The 22,259-nt window shown below is 40.3% G+C and overlaps 1 protein-coding gene across 37 annotated transcripts in view; it reads right to left on the reverse strand.

Moving 5' to 3' along the window:
- Positions 1–22,259, reverse strand: part of LOC110972179 (zinc finger protein ZFP2-like) — a 158,708-nt gene that overhangs the window by 58,991 nt on the left and 77,458 nt on the right. For 5 of the 37 annotated variants that reach the window (XM_051953090.1, XM_051953098.1, XM_051953065.1 and 2 more), the window contains one exon: positions 17,604–17,936. The exons of 19 other annotated variants lie outside the window; for them this stretch is intronic. In XM_051953090.1, the coding sequence (XP_051809050.1) occupies positions 17,604–17,936 (333 nt within the window). Of the gene's footprint in view, positions 1–1,157; positions 2,531–2,958; positions 3,292–6,214; positions 6,514–15,356; positions 17,176–17,603; positions 17,937–20,397; positions 20,746–22,259 lie in introns of those variants that run through there. 13 more of the 37 variants (XM_051953099.1, XM_051953072.1, XM_051953070.1 and 10 more) reach the window with 10 other exon arrangements.

Below are 22,259 nucleotides of genomic sequence, written 5' to 3' on the forward strand. Positions count from 1 at the left end.
TTTCACCCACTCTCAATTCTCGATTAATGTATTTGTTCCATCTGCAACTCAGGGCAGGCCTCCGGTCTGGAAAAAGGAGAAGCTGATGTCAGACTTACAAAAATCCCCAAAGTCTGTTTCGACTTTAGTAACCTTTACTGTGAACATTTGACCCAAGTTCACTTTAGCTCCTGACTTCTTATACCCCAGTTTCTTATGGACATTAAAGCCCTTTAAACATCTCAGTTTCTTGGTAATGAAAAGTCTTAAAAGTATTTCCATTTCATAAAGCATCAGTTCCTTTAAAAGGATTCCTGCTCCTATCGCAATCAAATCTATCAATAACATCAGCTTCACCTAGTTGCCAAAAACATCACTTTTCACAGTGAGTTGCTATTCTGACTTGGTTACTTCTTAAACAATGATTATAAAAGTAAGTATTCAAAAATAATCAACACCATCACTTTTTACAGTGAGTTACTCTTTTGATTTCCAGTAAGTTTTACAAAAAGATTATAAAAATAGGTATTTGAGTTAGCTTAATCACATTCACTGGGTTATGGCATAACTTCATTATAAATCACTGGTTAGAACGTCACAATGCGACATTGTGCTGAGAGTTACGGCGGCAGAATTCGTTGCTTAGCAACCACACGATGCTTCGGGACAGACAGTCTGGGTGCGTCGTGAGGAAGTTTCCAGCCTCCCACTGCGTGACAGACAACTGGAGATTCCAACTTGATCAGTGCTGCACAAGCGCAGGAAAAGCTAATCTCTATCTGTTCCTGATTTGTGTTGATGTTATAATAATTTGACATTTAAATTTTTTCACTCTTAAGCATATCGATTGTAACCCAGATTACAGATTCATTGTCTTAGATCATTAACCATCTACCCTCCTTCACCAAAATCCTCTTCTTGTTTATCTAATTTCATACATTCACGCACGCACGCACATTATATTTTTCACTGTATATAGCTCACCTGTATTGTCTTGGTAGAATAGTTAATAAATGTTTTTTAATATAGACCAGTTCACAGTCTGTGCATTACTTTGTGTGTGAACTGAAGTCAATCTAATCAAAATTCTAGACTTTAAGCTATCAGACTGATCAACTTCATTTAAATCAAAGTCTCCTTGAGATTTTGTTTAAATTAATGATTTCCCTCAGACAAACTGAGAATGGGGCCCCTTTATTGACGAGTGAAAAAACATGTAGTTCTGCTACAATTTGATCTGTACATTTTTTCAACTGCTCATTCTTATGGCTCTTTACCGTAAAATGAAAATTCAAGACAGTCATTTGTAAATTCATGATGACTACATTAAATCAGAGCAACACCATCCCATTCCATCCAGGAAAAGCTAAAATTCATTAACAACATTAAACTAACTATTAGGTCTTCAGTCACAAGTATTAGGTTTTCAGTTGTCAATATTTCGTAATTCAAAAACTTGCTATGTATCCACTGGACAGCTTCACAGATTTTTTTAAAAAAAGTATGTCTCACACTCTGACCAGCAATAACCTCAGAATCATTGCTGAAGTGGTCAAAAGGCGCTTTAAATCTACCAGATCTACTTTTGTCCTGAACAACGTGAATGAATGTGTGTTCAACCAAGTGAGGTTCCACAAGATGTTCCAGGACTACAGCATCTCACCTGTGTGAGTTCTCATGTGGCTAGTAAGACTACTATTGTGACTGAAATGTTTCCCACAGGTTTTACAGGAATATGGCCTCTCACCTGTGTGAGTTCTCATGTGGCGAGTCAGGTGATGTCTTTTACTGAAATCCTTTCCACAAGTTTTACAAGAATATGGCCTCTCACCTGTGTGAGTTCTCATGTGAACAGTCAGATGATGTCTTTTACTAAAACTTTTTCCACATGTTTCACAAGAATATGGCCTCTCACCTGTGTGAGTTCTCATGTGAACAGTCAGATGATATCTTTTACTAAAAATTTTTCCACATGTTTCACAAGAATACGGTCTCTCACCTGTGTGAGTTCTCATGTGGACAGTCAGATGATTAAGAAAACAGAAACTTTTCCCACATCTGTAACAAAAATATGGCTTTTCACCTGTATGATTTGTCATGTGGACATATAGACTATTATGGTTCTTGAATTTAATTTCATGTGGACTCTCAGCTACTGGTGAATTATAAGAGAGGAGCTGGTTGCTGTTTGGTTCGAGTTCACTCTGGTCACCATCCTTATCAGCTGAAGTCAATAGAAAGGTATCAATAGCTTGATTCAGTACAATCTGCTCTTTCTGCTGATTGATACAGAGTTCCCCCGGTTCCTCTTTAATCTGTGAAGGTTCTGGGTCTTTCTGGTCCAGGCTGATGCAGAAATCATTCTGTTCCTCTTTAATCTGTGGAGTCTCTGGGTCTTTCTGGTCCAGGAAAGTGCTGAATCTCTCCTCTTCCTCTTTAAGCTCTGGAGGCGTTGGGTCCTCCTGCTCCAGACTAAACTTCTTCTCCTGGTTACAGAGCTGCTGATAAGCAAGACCATTCCTCTCTTTCCAGACATCTTGATGTGGGTGGTCTGAGTGGTAGAGAGCATGAAAAAGTTATTAACATGATGATTAGGAAAGAAACATCTGAGAGAAGACATGAAGTCCTCTCACATTCTTCCTCACATTGGCTCATCCTGAACAGCAATATAAAGTCATGCACCTCTGTGGAAACAGCACAGCCATGACTAGAAGAAGACAAAGTTATGAAATGACATTTCTGCAGAATGGCACAGTTCTGGCACACATGAAAAACAACAAACTAAAAGAAAACAATGGCAGAAGCGTTGATGTATCCAAGCCACAGCAAGGCAGAAAATAGTTCAAATAAATGTGAACAACTTAAGATGCAACAGCAGAATTTCTGTCTGAAAATAAATGGAACTCAGAACTCTAATTGGGATCTTACATTCGTCATATTCCTTTGCTACTTCATTAAGACAATCATAGGTTTACATACCAATTCTGTGTAACATTATTCGTGGTTTCCAGATGGCATCCACCAGCCTGGGCTCATAATCAATCTCTTCATCCAACTGGCCCAGTGGTTTATCAAAGACTCCAAATATTTCTCTGGATATTTCTACACTGTTGGATTTACACTGAATCAGTGAGTTAGCCTCTTGAATCAGTGCAAGATGCTCTCCCTCCCCACTGGTGCACAGTTCCTCCTGCTCCTCATTCTTCTGTGGAGCATCTGGATCATCCTGGTCCACACTGGAGTTCTTCTCCTGGTTGCAGAGATTCTGCTCAGCAAGAACATTCTCCTCCTGGACATGTTGCTGCAGAAGGTCTGGAGGACAAAATGACAAAAGTAAAAGCTTGTTAAAGGTGACGATAGATGATTGCACATCTGAGCTAATAACACATTGAAACCCAAGCACTGTCTGGGTAGATCATGCCACATTTTCCTCACTGTGGGATTATTTTTCAGTTCAATATAAATGTCTGCACCTCTGTAGAAAAAGCACAACCATGACTAGAACTGCAGAAAACTCACAAATGTCTTCTTAACAGTATGAATAGAATAGAGAATAGAATAGAATATACTTTATTGGTTCCACAAGAGGAAATTTGCAATGTCACAGTAGCTAAGTGACAGGAAGAAAAATCAAGAAAACACAACTATAAATTAAAGATGTAAGATATATACACTATATATGGAATATAAATAAGAAAAACGTTGCAATGAAATGCCGTAGGTCGAGAATGTCGTTAACCGAGGACCTCCTGTAAAACTTGGGGCTGAGCACTAAATAACTGGCCATCATAATCCAACTAGAAATAATTAGGAATAATGCTAGTCTGTTGTGACAGTTCCGACTATAGTAATCATATAAATGAAATTACTGATCAAGGTTTTGACCTGCCGACGAAACATCAATCAATCAAATCAATCAATCAAACTTTATTTGTATAGTATTTTTCATACAATGAAATTGCACCACAGAGTGCTTTACAACATTAAAAACATTGAATTAAAAACATTGAAATAAAAACAAGAAAATCTTTCCCTCTCACACTGGGTATGTACATATATATATACACCTGCATATACACACATGCATGCATACACACACACACACACACACACACACACACACACATAAAAACACACACGCACACACTCTCACTATGGACTGTATGGAGACATGGCATGGCACTGACGGTCATGGCAAACGTCACCACTGGGGCCATCCACATTGGAAGGAACCGCAGGCCATGACCACCGGGGGTGCCGCCACCCTGACCCCCTGGATCCCGACAGACAGGGGGACCCCACACCAAGGTGGGAAGCCCCCATCCAACCGGGGCGAAGGGACCCATGGACAGCACCCCCAGCAGCAGACCAGATACTGCCCCCAGTGAGGAGGACCTATGAAGGTATTTCATAGGTCATACTACAAGCAAGAGTTATAGTATGACCGGCAGGAGCCCACTGATGACTCCAGCGATTTTGGTGACTGTACAGTGTGTAAGAGTGAAGTTATTGAATATTTGTGTGGTGTCTCTTTTCGCTGTTGCAGCGGTTTTGCTATTTGCAGACGGTCCCTGTTCACTCGTCACACCGCCAGCTGCGCATAGACACCAATGTTATTTCTGCAGCTTTAAAGACAGCGACTTTTGATAAAACTGGCCTTGTAGCACATTGTCTGGATTACAACGATTTGAAAGAGGTATCGTTTATGTTTTGACAACATATATCTCATGACTTATTGATGCCGGAAGTCCGAATCTGTGAATATCTTTCCAACTTTACCTAACTGTGGGACGAAAACGACCGACCTCAGATGGAATAAAAACCTCTGATTGGCTGGGTGGGCAAAGTGTCTCTCTGACTGGCCAAAAAGTCTGTCAATCTCAGAGCATAGAATTTATACACAGATCGGCTTGTTTTGTAGTTTTGCACCAAATATCTCAGCGGGATCGGAAGTACGATTTCTGATTTGCACCTGTAGAAAACAGAGAATGTGTGACTTGTGGGGAGGATTCGAGTGGTTGTAAGTAGCAATTTGTGTTTGTGTGTTAGAGGACACAGCTATTTTCGTGGTAAATTATTTCACATACTTATTGCACAAGTTCACATTCAGATTTGCACATATTCGAATTCTCACCTCAACTTCACTTCGTACAATACAGGTGCACAAGTATGTTTTGCACTTAGTGTCCTGCAACAATAGGCGCAAAATGTGAGCATGTCAGTGTTGAAATATGTGACTTGTAGAGAAGTATTTGTGCACTGTAAATATGATTTGTGCACCTGTAATTACGATTTTGTGAATGTGTATTTTTGTGTTGTATTTGTGGGAAGAAAAAAATCGACACATACAAGAAATTATTTTACAAGTACACAACTCATAGAGTGTGGGAAGCCAGATTTGCTGATACACATACAAATTCAATGTACACAACTACAAATTCGATGTTACAGGTGCACAAACATTTTGCACCTGAAATACCTTCATAAGGACCCCCCTGAGGAAAGACTGGAGTTAAAAAACAAACAAACAAACAAAAAAAACATCTCCAAAAAGTAGCTGCGTCTTCAGTTTACAGGATTTAGTAGTAAGTCAATGTAATATTTTGCTGAAAATGTTGTTGTCTTTTCTGAAGGTTGAGGCATCGATCTGTCTCTGGGTTGTTCTGTGATGAACCAGTGATCCACCCTGGGTGTCCACCACCTCCCACCCAATATTGTCTGGGACAGGATCTCGGCCCTGCAACTGTATAATCATCTATTCACTTATTCAGCTGCTGTATTCTGCTGTAAACTGTCTTAATACAACAACAGCTCGTCTTATACCATGCCACACTTATATTCCATTCATTTTATGGTGCATGATAGTCTCAATATATCACACACTGGTCAAATACTAAGAATAACTGAACAATGACTACAAATAATTGATCAATTATTACACATTTTTGATCAGTCAGAACCTCCCATGTAAGTACATAGTAATATATTTGTCAGTGTGTCAGAGTGAATGAGTTGGGTTTGACGTGGAGGACGAGAAAAGCTAAAATGATGGAGACATAGATGGAAAAGTCAGCAAGAAAAAGACTTTCGTTGGGATTATTATGAACCCTGAAATTTGAAGACCACCATGGAGTCGGTAGAGAAATGTGAAAGTTATCCTGCTTTTCATCCACACAAACCACAACTCTTCACTTTACTTCTATCTGCTCATTCAGACCATCAGAGTTTCACAAACCTGTGGTGTGGAATTTTTTCTGTGCTTTCCACATGCTATCCAGCAGTCTGCGCTGACGATCGATCTCCTCCTCGTACTGGACGATGGTTTTCTCAAACTCCGTGAATATTTCTTCAGCAGCAGCAGTTAGTCGCTCGTTGATCAACTCTCTCAGATTCTGGACTGAATTCATCTTTAAGTGATAAAATATTCATCTGAGACACGACAAAACAACATCAGTACACGTTAGCAACGGTTTCAATGAGCCAACATTAGCAACGGCTTGGCTTCACTTCTGCCGGATGTTGTCGTTTTTTAACTTGATCAGCCTTCAAATTAAAATGTTCTCTTTTTCGATAGAAGCCGCTTTTAGTAAATTCATTATTATTATTATCCTTCCATCCATCCATTCTCTATACACCGCTTTATCCTCACTACGGTCGCGGGGGGTGCTGGACCCTATATTATTATTATTATGATCCATCCATTCATCCATTCTCTATATACCGCTTTATCCTAACCAGGGATGCGGGGGTGGGGGGTGGGGGGTGGGGGTCCCCTGCCTTCGCAGCTGACTGGGGCGAAGGCAGGGGACACCCTGGACAGGTCGCCAGTCTGTCGCAGGGCTACATACATAGACGAACAATCACACTCACATTCACATTCACACCTACGGGTAACTTAGAGTAGTCAATTAACCTCAGCATATTTTTGGACTGTGGGAGGAAGCCGGAGTGCCCGAAGGAAACCCACGCATGCTCAGGGAGAACATACAAACTCCATGCAGAAAGATCCCAGGCCCACCCTGGGATTCGAACCAGAGATCTTCTTGCTGCAAGGCGTAAGTACTAACCACTACACCACGGAGCAGCCCACTATTATTATTATTTATAATAATAATAATAATAATAATAATAATAATAATAATAATAATAATAATAATAATAATAAAATAAAAATAAAAATAAAAATAAAAAATAAGAAAAGTAATAATAATAAATAAAAATTAAAAGTAAGAAATTATTTTAAAAAAACAAAAATCTCAAAATGGATGTTTTTGTTTTTGTTTTTAAATCTTAGTATTAATATTGTCTATCAGATACAGTATGCAAACTTAACCCCTGTGTTGTCTTTAAATCCTGTGCACTTCCCTTGTCCTCAGGGTCAAAAATGACCCACCACCACTTCGACTCTAAAATACAGCCGCTTAATTCTGGTTGCAGCAGGAAGAATTTGTTAGCCTCAATGAATCAACTCCCCCTAGTCATATTAACTATTATATTCCTCGAATCACAGGACGAGGAGGAGGAGTAGCAGCAATCTACCATTCTAGTTTAAAATTGAACCAGAGACCTAAACCTGATTACAGCTCATTTGAAAATCTCACTCTTAATCTCTCTCATCCAAATTTGAAAGCTCAGAAACCAGTTTTATTTGTTGTTATATATCGTCCTCCTGCTCCTTATTCTAAGTTTTTATCTCAATTCTTAGACTTTTTATCTGAATTAGTGCTCAGTTCAGACAAAGTTATTATTGCGGGTGACTGTAGCCCTATAAGGTACAGTCAATTCCAGCCATTTTCAGTACAAAAAATCGCTAATATTTTATTTGTAAATAAAAATATGACGAGAAATACAGGGAATATTGGACGCGCATCGCGAGGTGCATTTCCTCGAAAACGACCTATTCGTGGAGTATATACCGACTTCAAGACATATTTTGGACAAAATATTTTACTGGCTTGTTTCGTCTGGATATTCAAGGTTGGATTATGGCCGTTTTTTGTGGAATATTTTCATCTGTATGTAATAATGAACCCGCAAATGTGAGTCGCGCTGTGTACGTTAAAGCCATGTATAGAGAACGGATGGATGCATATTTGTTGTTTGTCGGACAAATGTATTTATATTACCCGCTGTGGTAATCACATCTGAAAGTGGTTTATACCGGCGGATTCATGAGAATCTAAGCTTTCCATCGGTGTATAATGTTTCTATCATGGAGTTTGCAGCGTCGATCAATTAAGCAAAATACTTTAGCGCATCTCAAAGCGGCCCATATTCGGGCCGCTAAACTTCATGTTGACATAGACAGCGACAGCCTTACAACAGCTTTTAAGTCAATATTAGACTCAATTGGGTTTTCTCAACATGTAAATAAACCAACTCATAGTTTTAATCACACTCTTGACCTTGTCCTGACTTATGGCATAGAAATTGAAGAGTTAACAATATTTCCCCAGAACCCTCTTCTTTCTGACCATTTTATGATAACATTTCAATTTAAAGTAAAGGATTGTTTAGCAGCTGAGAACAAATATCATTACAGTAGATGTTTATCTGACAATTCAGTAACTAAATTTAAGGAAATAATACCCTCTCTGTTTACTTCAGCAACATTTACTGATAAATCAGAAGGCAAATATTATAATTTTACCCCCACAGAAGTGGATTATTATGTTAATAATGCTTCAGCCTCACTGCGTAAAACTCTTGATAGTGTTGCACCTGTAAAAAAGAAAGTTATATCTCAGAGAAGACTTGCTCCTTGGTATAATTCCCAGCTGTGGACTTTAAAGCAGGCATCCCGAAAGCTGGAAAGAAAGTGGTATTCCACTAATTCAGAGGAAGTGTATGTGGCTTGGAAAAATAGTCTAGTAATCTATAAAAAAGCTCTTCGTAATGCCAGGACAACATACTATTCATCTTTAATAGAGGAGAACAAGAACAACCCTAGGTTTCTCTTTAGCACTGTAGCCAGGCTGACAAAGAGTCAGAGCTCCGTTGAACCTTGTATTCCTTTACCTCTAACCAGTAACGACTTCATGAGCTTCTTTACACAGAAAATAGTTATGATTAGAGATAAAATTAATCTGGCCCTTCCTACAAATGTCACAGATGCTTTTGAATTGGCTGTTAGACTCGATGAATCCTTAGAATTCTTCACTCCTATATGTCTCTCTGAACTAACTTCAACAGTTTCTACATCCAAACCATCAACATGTCTCTTAGATCCTATCCCAACTAGACTGTTCAAGGAGATTTTACCTTTAATTAATTCTTCAGTGTTAGATCTGATTAATCTCTCTCTAGTAACAGGCTGTGTACCACAGGCTTTTAAGGTTGCTGTCATCAAACCTTTGCTTAAAAAGCCCACTTTAGATCCAGATGTGTTAGCTAACTATAGACCAATATCCAGCCTACCATTTCTCTCTCAAATTCTGGAAAGATCAGTTGCAAATCAATTATGTGAACACTTACAAAGGAATAATTTGTTTGGCGGCATACACACGTGGACAAAATTGTTGGTACCCCTCAGTTAAAGAAGGAAAAACCCACAATTCTCACTGAAATCACTTGAAACTCACAAAAGTAACATTAAATAAAAATTTATTGAAAATTAAATAATCAAAAACAGCCATCACTTTTGAATTGTTGATTAACATAATTATTTAAAAAAACAAACTAATGAAACAGGCCTGGACAAAAATGATGGTACCGCTATAAAAGATTGAAAACTATTTGACCAGAGTGACATGATTAACTCAGGTGTGTCATTTAATTGACATCACAGGTGTTTCCAAACTCATAATCAGTCAGTCTGCCTATTTAAAGGGAGACAAGTAGTCACCCTGCTGTTTGGTGAAAAGGTGTGTACCACACTGAACATGGACAACAGAAAGCGAAGGAGAGAATTGTCCCAGGACATCCGAAAAAAAATTATAGACAAACATCTTAAAGGTAAAGGCTTTAAGACCATCTCTAAACAGCTTGAAGTTCCTGTGACAACAGTGGCTCATATTATTCAGAAGTTCAAGACCCACGGGACAGTAGCCAACCTCCCTGGACGTGGCCGCAAGAGGAAAATTGATGACAAATTGAAGAGACGGATCGTTGGAATTGTATCCAAAGAGCCCAGAGCAACCTCCAAAGAAATTAAAGGTGAACTCCAAGGCCAAGGTACATCAGTGTCAGATCGCACCATTCGTCGTTGTTTGAGCCAAAGTGGACTTCATGGGAGACGACCAAGGAGGACACCACTGCTGAAAAAAACTCATAAAAAAGCCAGACTGGAATTTGCAAAAATGCATGTTGACAAGCCACAAAGCTTCTGGGAGAATGTCCTTTGGACAGATGAGACCAAACTGGAGCTTTTTGGTAAGGCACATCAACTCTATGTTCATAGACTCAAAAAGCAAGCATACGAAGAAAAGAACACTGTCCCTACGGTGAAACATGGAGGAGGCTCAGTAATGTTTTGGGGCTGCTTTGCTGCATCTGGCACAGGGTGTCTTGAAAGTGTGCAAGGTACGATGAAATCTGAAGACTATCAAGGCATTCTGGAGAGAAATGTGCTGCCTAGTGTCAGAAAGCTTGGTCTCAGTTGCAGGTCATGGGTCTTCCAACAGGACAATAATCCAAAACACACAGCCAAAACACCCAAGAATGGCTGAGAGACAAGCGTTGGACTATTCTAAAGTGGCCTTCTATGAGCCCAGATCTGAATCCCATTGAACATATGTGGAAGGCGCTGAAACATGCCATTTGGAGAAGACACCCATCAAACCTGAGACAACTGGAGCTGTTTGCTCATGAGGAGTGGGCCAAAATACCTGTTGACAGCTGCAGAACGCTCATTGACAAATACAGAAATCGTTTAATTGCAGTGATTGCCTCAAAAGGTTGTGCAACAAAATATTAAGTTATGGGTACCATCATTTTTGTCCAGCCCTATTTCATTAGTTTGTTTTTTAAATAATTATGTTAATCAACAATTCAAAAGTGATGGCTGAGTTTGATTATTTAATTTTCAATAAATTTTTATTTATTGTTACTTTTGTGAGTTTCAAGTGATTTCAGTGAGAATTGTGGGTTTTTCCTTCTTTAACTGAGGGGTACCAACAATTTTGTCCACGTGTGTAGCTCAGTGGGTAGAGTGAGTAGAGTGGCCGTCTCGCGGTTCGATCCCCCGGCCCGTCATGCTCATGTCGAGGTGTCCCTGAGCAAGACACCTAACCCCTAATTGCTCCTGATGGGTCGTGGTTAGCACCTTGCATGGCAGCTCCCGCCATCAGTGTGTGAATGGGTGAATGTGATGTATCATGTAAAACGCTTTGGATAAAAGCGCTATATAAATACAACCATTTACCATTTTGAGATGGATGAAACCAGCCAGATGAAACTGATCAGTTAGCTAGACTGCAAGATTGTCTTAAGGACATTAAAACCTGGATGACTTTTAACTTCCTACTGCTAAATTCAGACAAAACTGAAGTCATTGTATTTGGCCCCAAACATCTTCGAAACTCGCTTTCAAAGCAAATAGTTACTCTGGATGGCATCACATTGGCCTCCAGTACTACTGTGAGGAATCTTGGAGTTATTTTTGACCAGGACATGTCCTTTAATTCACACATAAAGCAAGTCTGTAGGACTTCCTTTTTTCACCTGCATAATATTGTAAAAATCAGGAACATCCTGTCTCAGAGTGATGCAGAAAAACCTTGCTGACTGGTTCCAGGTTGGTCTGATGGCGGCGAAGAAGGAACCAGTGGTACACAGGTGATACGCTTGCACTCGCCAGTGCCCCAGGCTGTGTTCCAGCGAAGGAACCATTTGATGGTGCAGCATGTGGTGCTGGAGCAGGCGGTAGGGGTGCTTCTGGCACCAAGAGCCACAAGTCACCATCAGTGAAGGTTTCACTGTCCACCGGTTCCAGTTGGGTAGATGAAAGGACCCGTGGTGGCGGTTCTAGAGGCTCAGGCCGGAGAACAGCTTTCAGCATCTCCCGATGGATGGTACGTGTCTGGTGCAAGTTACGCACTGGAGCAACAGTGAAAACTGCCCCTTGACCCACTGGGGCTTTAAACACCTGGTGAACAACTGAACTCCAAATGTCTTGAATCTTGTGCCGACCCCGAGCACTGTGATCTCTCAGATACACCAACTGACCCACCTGTAAAGGTACATCCCGAACCCGTTGATCAAAATGCTCCTTTCGATGGCTGGCAGCAGCCAGCAAACGGTCTTGAGCACAATCAAAAACCACCTGAAGTCTAGCTTGATGCTCCACAATCCAGTCCTGTACATTCCCAAGTACAGGATCCTGGACTCGCCCTAGGAGAAAGTCGACAGGAAGACAAGGTTGTCTACCGAACATCAGGTAGAAAGGTGACTCTCCTGTGCCCTGGTGGGGCGTGGTATTATAGGAAAACAACACCTGAGGCAAACAGGAGACCCAGTCCCGCTTCCTGGAAACTGGAAGAGTGCGCAAAAGGTTGTGGAGGGTTCTGTTGAAGCGCTCGCACTGCCCATTGCCCTCTGGATGATATGGGGTAGTGCGAGATTTAGCAACCTCATACAAACAGCAGAGCTGATGAAGCAAGGCGCTTTCAAAGCTCCTACCCTGATCTGAGTGGAGACAGCTTGGGACTCCAAACTTATAGAACCACTCTGTCAGAAGGGCCTGGGCCACAGTAGAGGCCCATTGGTCCCGAGTAGGGACAGCAACAGTATATTTACTGAAAACGTCCGTCATAATGAGGACATTCTCCACCCCACTACTGGAGGGCTCCAGCAGGGTGAAATCAATGGCCAAGATTTCATTTGGCTCAGAAGCAAGCAAGTGACCCATGAAGCTTTGTGGCACTGATCCAGAGTCCTTAGCAACCTGGCAGCGCTCACACTCTTGAACCCATCGCTTGATGTCTGACGACATGCCCGGCCAATAACAGCGCTGCTTCACCAGGTCAGTGGTCCGATCAATGTCTTGATGGCCATGCTCTTGATGCAAGTGGTTCATGGTCTCTTCTTTTAAAATGGCGGGCAGAACCAGTTGGAGGGATTCGCCCCCACCATCAGGCTGATAGACCCATCGATGGAGTACACCCTCTCTTTCCACCAGTCTTTCCCACTGACGCAACAGTGCCATGGCTGGCTTAGAAACCTGAGGTCTCTCAGTCGCTGTTGGCCGAGTCCGTCTCCGCCAAAACACCAGAACCTCCTTCAAAAGGGGGTCAGCCTCCTGTAAGGCACATATGTCAGCAGGGGAAGAAGATGGAAAGGCCGATACTACCCCCTGGGTTGCCACCACTCCTGGGGCTGGAAGTATTGCATGCTGGAGGGCATTAGGGACTTTAGTGCCTGGCACGGCACCCTCAGTCAAGCCAGAACCCGACAGATACTGCCGGGAAAGTGCATCAGCATTTCGATTAGTACGGCCTGCTTGGTACTTGATGTCAAAATCGAATGCAGCCAGCTGTGCCGCCCAGCGATGCTCAGTGGCCCCAAGCTTGGCCGACTGCAGATAGCTCAACGGGTTATTATCAGTGTAGACCAGACACTTATGTCCCAACAAATATTCCCGGAACTTCTCAGTCATAGCCCACTTTGTCACACTTCCTTCAATTGCAACCAGTCATCCTGTCCCTGCAGCTGAAAAACACCCCCACAACATGATGCTCCCACCACCATGTTTCACTGTAGGGATTGTATTGGGCAGGTGATGAACAGTGCCTGCTTTTCTCCACACATACTGTTTAGAATTAACACCAAAAAGTTCAATCTTGGTCTCATCAGACCAGAGAATCTTATTTCTCATAGTCTGGGAGTCCTTCATGTGTTTTTTGGCAAACTCTATGCAGCCTTTCATGTGTCTTGCACTGAGGAGAGGCTTCCGTCGGGCCACTCTGCCATAAAGCCCCGACTGGTGGAGGGCTGCAGTGAAAGTTGACTTTGTGGAACTTTCTCATATCTCCCAACTGTATCTCTGGAGCTCAGCCACAGTGATCTTTGGGTTCTTCTTTACCTCTCTCAACAAGGCTCTTCTCCCACCATTGCTCAGTTTGGCTGGACAGCCAGGAAGAGTTGTGGTCACCCCAAACTTCTTCCGTTTGAGGATTATGGAGGCCACTGTGCTCTTAGAAACCTTGAGTGCTGCAGAAATTCTTTTGTAACCTTGGCCAGATCTGTGCCTTGCCACAATTCTGTCTCTGAGCTCCTTGGGCAGTTCCTTCCACCTCATGATTCTCATTTGCTCTGACATGCACTGTGAGCTGTAAGGTCTTATATAGACAGGTGTGTGCCTTTCCTAATCAAGTCCAATCAGTTTAATTAAACACAGCTGGACTCCAATAAAGAAGCAGAACCATCTTGAGGAGGATCAGAAGAAATGGACAGCATGTGAGTTAAATATGAGTGTCGTTGCAAAGGGTCTGAATACTTATGACCATGTGATATTTCAGTTTTTCTTTTTTAATAAATTTGCAGAAATTTCTACATTTCTGTTTTTTTCTGTCAAGATGGGGTGCTGAGTGTACATTAATGAGAAATAAAATGAACTTTTTTGATTTTGGCAAATGGCTGCAATGACACAGAGAGTGAAAAATTTCAAGGGATCTGAATACTTTCTGTACCCACTGTATATGCAGCACACAGTATTTGTTTTACAGTCGCTCTTGTTTCTCCTGGATGTCTGAAAAAAAATTTACCTGCTATGACCTGCTGGTTATTGAAAACTGCACTCATGGCTTCAGCAAAGAGGGGTGATGGTGGTGCTGTCATCTGCAGCACCTTTATAGCCTCTAAACACATTCCCTGTTAGTAAACGATGCTTTCAAGAAATGTTTCATTTGTCTGAAATTGTTAAATCTTGAGATTTGTTGTTGTTGGGTGATGTGGCACCTACACAAGAAAGTTTTACTTTTCTGAGATCAATCAGTAGGACGCAATCTAGTCAAATTTTTTCCATTCTGTGCGTCTGTGTGTGTGCGCACTGCAGGATGTGCATGTGTGTGTTGTTGTAGTTTTAGACATGTGTGATGTGAGTGTGTGCTTTACTTCACTGTGACTGTGATTTTTAACTACCGGGTCAAAAATAACACGAAGACCATCGATGCACACGGTTGATGTACAGCTCTGATGAAAATATAAACAAAAACAACGTTTCACTTTTTCTAATTTTGGGGTCACTTTAGGAAAACTCATGAAATTTCAAGTTGAAAAAAAGGTCATTTAGGGGGTTTTCTATGCTGTTGAACATGTTTTCAGGTCAAAAATGACCCAAAGACAACACAAGGGTTAAAGTATGTGCTAACATTAAATAGAAACATGTACAATATTGTTAACCAAAACAAGTAATTGTGTTCCAACTCGAACAAACTGAATGAGATTTTTTTTCTTCACTTCATTTGAAAAGTTCAAAAATTATTCAAACACTTACAAGACACTTGAAATACGAGGACCGTTTATGATGCCGATTGTTCTTTCACCTGTAGAGAACAAAAATAATCAACTTCAAACAAACCACAGAAAAACCAACAAAAATGAATGAATACATTTTACAAAAAAGAACAGAGTGAAGTGATAGGGATTGAATAAAACAAAAGTAAACATACCAACCTACAACAATCTCTATGAGGTTGATACATAATTTGCAGAATACTATAATCTACGATGTCATGAAATTTCAAATACTAACTGCAAGAATAGTGAGTTTGTTGGATCTCTATATTTTTTTGTCTGATCATCCTTAAGGCTCTTCACTGAAAAATGAAAATTCAAGACAGTCATGTGTAAATTCATGTTCACTACATTAAATCAGAGCAACACAGTCCATTTCCACCCAGAACAAGCCAAAATTCATAAACAACATTAAATTAACTATTATGTCTTTAGACACAACTATTAGGTCTACAGTTGTCTTTATTTCAAAATGCAAAAACTTGCTATGTATCCACTGGACAGTTTCACAGATTTAAAAAGATCTATGTCTCACAATCTGGCATGCAATAACCTCAGAATCACTGCTGAAGTGGTCTAAAGGCACTTTAAATTTACAAGATCTACTTTTGTCCTGAACGACGTGAATGAATGCGTGTTCAACCAAGCTTTTTTTTCCACTGATTTTCCTGGACTACAGTGTCTCACCTGTGTGAGTTCTCATGTGCACGGTCACATTACTTCTTTTACGGAAAAGTTTTCCACATGTTTCACAAGAATATGGCTTTTCACCTGTGTGAATTCTCATGTGGCTAGTCAGACTACTATTGTGACCGAAATGTTTCCCACAGGTTTTACAGGAATATGGCCTCTCACCTGTGTGAGTTCTCATGTGCTCAGTCACTTGACCTCTTGTTTTGAAACTTTTTCCGCAGGTTTTACAAGAATACGGCTTTTCACCTGAGTGAGTTCTCAGGTGCACAATCAGGTGATTTCTTTTACGAAAACTTTGTCCACAGGTTTTACAAGAATACAGCCTCTCACCTGTGTGAGTTCTCATATGGCGAGTCAGGTGATATCTTTTACTGAAATCTTTTCCACAAGTTTTACAAGAATACGGCCTCTCACCTGTGTGAGTTCTCATGTGAACAGTCAGATTATATCTTTTCCTAAAACTTTTCCCACATGTTTCACAAGAATATGGCTTTTCACCTGTGTGAGTTCTCATGTGGACAGTCAGATGATTAAGAAAACAGAAACTTTTCCCACATCTGTCACAAAAATATGGCTTTTCACCTGTGTGATTTGTCATGTGGACATATAGACTATTATGGTTCTTGAATTTAATTTCATGTGGGCTCTCAGCTACTGGTGAATTATAAGAGAGGAGCTGGTTGCTGTTTGGTTCTCGTTCACTGTGGTCACCATCCTTATCAGCTGAAGTCAATAGAAAGGTATCAATAGCTTGATTCAGTACAATCTGCTGTTTCTGCTGACTGGTGCAGAGTTCCTCTGATTCTTCTGTAATCTCTGAAGGTTCTGGGTCTTTCTGGTCCAGGCTGATGCAGAATTCCTTCTGCTCCTCTTTCATCTGTGGAGTCTCTGGGTCTTTCTGGTCCAGGCAAGTGCTGGATTTCTCCTCTTCCTCTTTAAGCTCTAGAGGCGTTGGGTCCTCCTGCTCCAGACTAAACTTCTTCTCCTGGTTACAGAGCTGCTGATGAGCAAGACCATTCCTCTCTTTCCAGACATCTTGATGTGGGTGGTCTGAGTGGTAGGGAGCATGAAAAAGTTATTGACATGATGATAAGGAAAGAAACATCTGAGAGAAGACATGAAGTCCTCTCACATTGTTCTTCACATTGGCTCATCCTGAACAGCAATATAAAGTCATGCACCTCTGTGGAAACAGCACAACCATGACTACAAGTAGAAAAAGTTATGAAATGACATTTCTGCAGAATGGCACAATTCTGGCACGAATGAAAAACAACAAACAAAAAGAAAACAATGGCGGAAGCGTTGATGTATCCAAGAAACAGCAAGGCAGAAAATAGTTCAAATAAATGTGAACAACTTAAGATGCAACAGCAGAATTTCTGTTGGAAAATAAATGGAACTCAGAACTCTAATTGGGATCTTACATTCGTCACATTCCTGTACTAGTTCATTAAGACAATCATAGTTTTGCATACCAATTCTGTGTAACATTATTCGTGGTTTCCAGATGGTATCCACCAGCCTGGGCTCATAATCAATCTCTTCATCCAACTGGCCCAGTGGTTTATCAAAGACTCCAAATATTTCTCTGGATATTTCTGCACAGTTGGATTTACACTGAACCAGTGAGTTAGCCTCTTGAATCAGTGCAAGATGCTCTCCCTCCCCACTGGTGCACAGTTCCTCCTGCTCCTCATTCTTCTGTGGAGCATCTGGATCATCCTGGTCCACACTGGAGTTCTTCTCCTGGTTGCAGAGATTCTGCTCAGCAAGAACATTCTCCTCCTGGACATGTTGCTGCAGAAGGTCTGGAGGGCAAAATGACAAAAGTAAAAGCTTGTTAAAGGTGATGATAGGTGATGCACATCTGAGCAAATAACACATTGAAATCCAAGCACTGTCTGGGTAGATTTTGCTCATGCCACATTTTCCTCACTGTGGGATTATTTTTCAGTTCAATATAAATGTCTGCACCTCTGTAGAAAAAGCACAACCATGACTAGAACTGCAGAAAACTCACAAATGTCTTCTTAACAGTATGAATAGAATAGAGAATAGAATAGAATATACTTTATTGGTTCCACAAGAGGAAATTTGCAATGTCACAGTAGCTAAGTGACAGGAAGAAAAATCAAGAAAACACAACTATAAATTAAAGATGTAAGATATATACACTATATATGGAATATAAATAAGAAAAACGCTGCAATGAAATGCCGTAGGTCGAGAATGTCGTTTACCGAGGACCTCCTGTAAAACTTGGGGCTGAGCACTAAATAACTGGCCATCATAATCCCACTAGAAATAATTAGGAATAATGCTAGTCAGTTGTGACAGTTCCGACTATAGTAATCATATAAATGAAATTACTGATCAAGGTTTTGACCTGCCGACGAAACATCAATCAATCAATCAAACTTTATTTGTATAGTACTTTTCATACAATGAAATTGCACCACAGAGTGCTTTACAACATTAAAAACATTGAATTAAAAACACTGAAATAAAAACAAGAAAATCTTTCCCTCTCACACTGGGTATGTACATATATATATATACACACACACACACACACACACACACACACACACACACACACACACACACACACACACACACACCATGGACTGTATGGAGACGTGGCATGGCACTGACGGTCATGGCAAACGTCACCACCGGGGCCATCCACACTGGGAGGAACCGCAGGCCATGACCGCCGGGGGTGCCGCCACCCGGACCCCGACAGACAGGGAGACCCCACACCAAGGTGGGAAGCCCCCCATCCAACCGGGGTGAAGGGAACCATGGACAGCACCCCCAGCAGCAGACCAGATACTGCCCCCAGTGAGGAGGACCCCCCTGAGGAAAGACTGGAGTTAAAAAACTAACAAACAAAAAAAAACATCTCCAAAAAGTAGGTGAGTCTTCAGTTTACTAGGATTTAGTAGCAAGTCATTGTAATATTTTGCTGAAAATGTTGTTGTTCTTTCTGAAGGTTGAGGCATCGATCTGTCTCTGGGTTGTTCTGTGATGAACCAGTGATCCACCCTGGGTGTCCACCACCTCCCACCCAATATTGTCTGGGACAGGATCTCAGCCCTGCAACTGTTTAATCATCTATTCAGTTATTCAACTGCTGTACTCTGCTGTAAACTGTTTTAATACAACAACAGCTCATCTTATACCATGCCACACTTAAATTCCATTCATTTTATGGTGTACAATAGTCTCGATATATCACACACTGGTCAAATACTAAGAATAACTGACCAGTTACTACAAATAATTGATCAATTATTACAAATTCTTGATCAGTCAGAACCTCCCAAGTAAGTACATAGTAATATACAGGGTGACCCAAAAGTTTGGAAACAAATGAAAAGTCTATAATCCAAATAATACATGTTATTTCAATAAATCAGTACCACAGATATATTCAGAAGCGTAAGAGATTAGTGTAAAACAAACATATTTCGACATGTTCATGTTTGTTTCTTAGACAAAGACGTGAACGTTTCCACCACCTGGTTACACTGGTATCTTCTGGAATGTATCTTCATTCATGCTCATGAAGGTTCCTCAAACTGGCCAGTAAATGTTGCCTCATAGTACTTTTGGATGTTTAAAAAATTAAAACTGTCAGATACTTTACCATCAAGAGTTTTGAAATCTGACACTGATTGCCTGCATTTTGAAGTTATGCTCCAGCATACCTGTACCTTATGGTTCTATTAATTTTCTTCCAAGTTATTGCACTCGGCAAATACTATGCCTTTAAGTTATTTTATTATTCTATAACAAAAATTGGTAAATTAAGAGTGAATTCATGCACCCCCAACTCAAATAGACACTGCAGTTAAACTTTGTTTCCAAACTTTTGGGTCACCCTGTATTTGTCAGTGTGTCAGAGTGAATGAGTTGGGTTTGACATGGAGGACGAGACAAGCTAAAATGATGGAGACATAGATAGAAAAGTCAGCAAGAAAAAGACTTTCTGTGCATTTCATGTGTATTTAATCACCATATATTATACATGGATGAAGCAAAACGTGTATTTCATACTTCATTAGGACAATTATTTATATTTAGCCACCAAAGTGAGTGAGTTGATGTTTGCCTCATTTCGTTGGGATTATTATGAACCCTGAAATTTAAAGACCACCGTGGAGTCGGTAGAGAAATATGAGTAATCCTGCTTGTCATCCACACAAACCGCAGCTCCTCACTTTACTTCTATCTGCTCATTCAGACCATCACAGTTTCACAAACTTGTTGTGTGGAACTTTATCTCTGATTTCCACATGTTATCCAGCAGTCTGCGCTGACGATCGATCTCCTCCTCGTACTGGACGATGGTTTTCTCAAACTCCGTGAATATTTCTTCAGCAGCAGCAGTTAGTCGCTCGTTGATCAACTCTCTCAGATTCTGGACTGAATTCATCTTTAAGTGATAAAATATTCATCTGAGACACGACAAAACAACATCAGTACACGTTAGCAACGGTTTCAATGAGCTAACATTAGCAACGGCTTGGCTTCACTTCTGCCGGATGTTGTCGTTTTTTAACTTGATCAGCCTTCAAATTAAAATGTTCTCTTTTTCGATAGAAGCTGTTTTCAGTAAATTTAATAGTAATAGAAATAATAACAATAATAATAATAATAATAATAATTAAAAGTAAGAAAGTAAAAGCAAGAAATCATTTTGAAAATACCAAAATCTCAAAATGGATGTTTTTTTGTTTTTGTTTTTAAATCTAAGTATTAATATTGTCCATCAGATACAGTATGCAAACTTAACCCTTGTGTTGTCTTTAAATCCTGTGCGCTTCCCCTGTCCTCACGGTCAAAAATGACCCGGCTCCACTGAGACTCTAAAATAGTCGCTTAATTGAATTTTCAACCCAAAATCTATTTTACAAGAAGAAACAACCTGTCAAGCATCACACACTTTGTGAATGTCTGAGTTTTATGCTCTCTAGAAGGCAGAAAGACTGTCTTTAATAAATGGACACCACTCGTTTTTACTGCATCATGTGTTATAACTGTTTTCTTTGCTAAAATAGAGGTTTATTATCACTATTATTGCTGTTAAAGGTACTGCATAGGTGTAAACATTATTTGTTTAGCAAGAGATGGTACTTCTATATCTAACAAAGTACCAGAAATGTGCAGAAAGTAGCTTTAAAAGCATTTTTTGAAGAGAAACACCAGTGTGCTGTATACTGTACAATGGAATGGAAAACTACAAAACTCAACTGTAAAATGCTAGTCTTTTGACATCTTTTGAATCAGTTTCTACTCGCAAGATATATAACAATAAGAATAAAATCAAATAACAGATGTAAAACCAAAATGTGAAGAACATATTAAACTCTAATTAGCACATGTCAGATAGTATACAGGTGTGTGGCATAGACTTCACAAATGTATTTCTCATATATGCAGCACACAGTATTTGTTTTACAGTCCCTCTTGTTTCTCCTGGATGTCTGAAAAAAATCTGACCTGCTATGACCTGCTGGGTATTGAAAACTGCACTCATGGCTTCAGCAAAGAGGGGTGATGGTGGTGCTGTCATCTGCAGCACCTTTATAGCCTCTGAACACATTCCCTGTTAGTAAACGATGCTTTCAAGAAATGTTTCATTTGTCTGAAATTGTTAAATCTTGAGATTTGTTGTTGTTGGGTGATGTGGCACCTACACAAGAAAGTTTTACTTTTCTGAGATCAATCAGTAGGACGCAATCTTGTCAAAATTATTCATTCTGTGTGTCTGTGTGTGTGCGCACTGCAGGATGTGCATGTGTGTGTTGTTGTAGTTTTAGACATCTGTGTGATGTGAGTGTGTGCTTTACTTCACTGTGACTGTGATTTTTAACTGCCGGGTCAAAAATAACACGAAGACCATCGATGCACACGGTTGATGTACAGCTCTGATGAAAATATAAACAAAAACAACGTTTCACTTTTTCTAATTTTGGGGTCACTTTAGGAAAACTCATGAAATTTCAGGTTGAAAAAAAGGTCATTTAGGGGGTTTTCTTTGCTGTTGAACATGTTTTCAGGTCAAAAATGACCCAGAGAGAACACAAGGGTTAAAGTATGTGCTAACATTAAATAGAAACATG

The sequence above is a fragment of the Acanthochromis polyacanthus genome, chromosome 9 (genome assembly GCF_021347895.1).
Source record: "Acanthochromis polyacanthus isolate Apoly-LR-REF ecotype Palm Island chromosome 9, KAUST_Apoly_ChrSc, whole genome shotgun sequence".
Taxonomy (NCBI): Eukaryota; Metazoa; Chordata; class Actinopteri; family Pomacentridae; genus Acanthochromis; species Acanthochromis polyacanthus.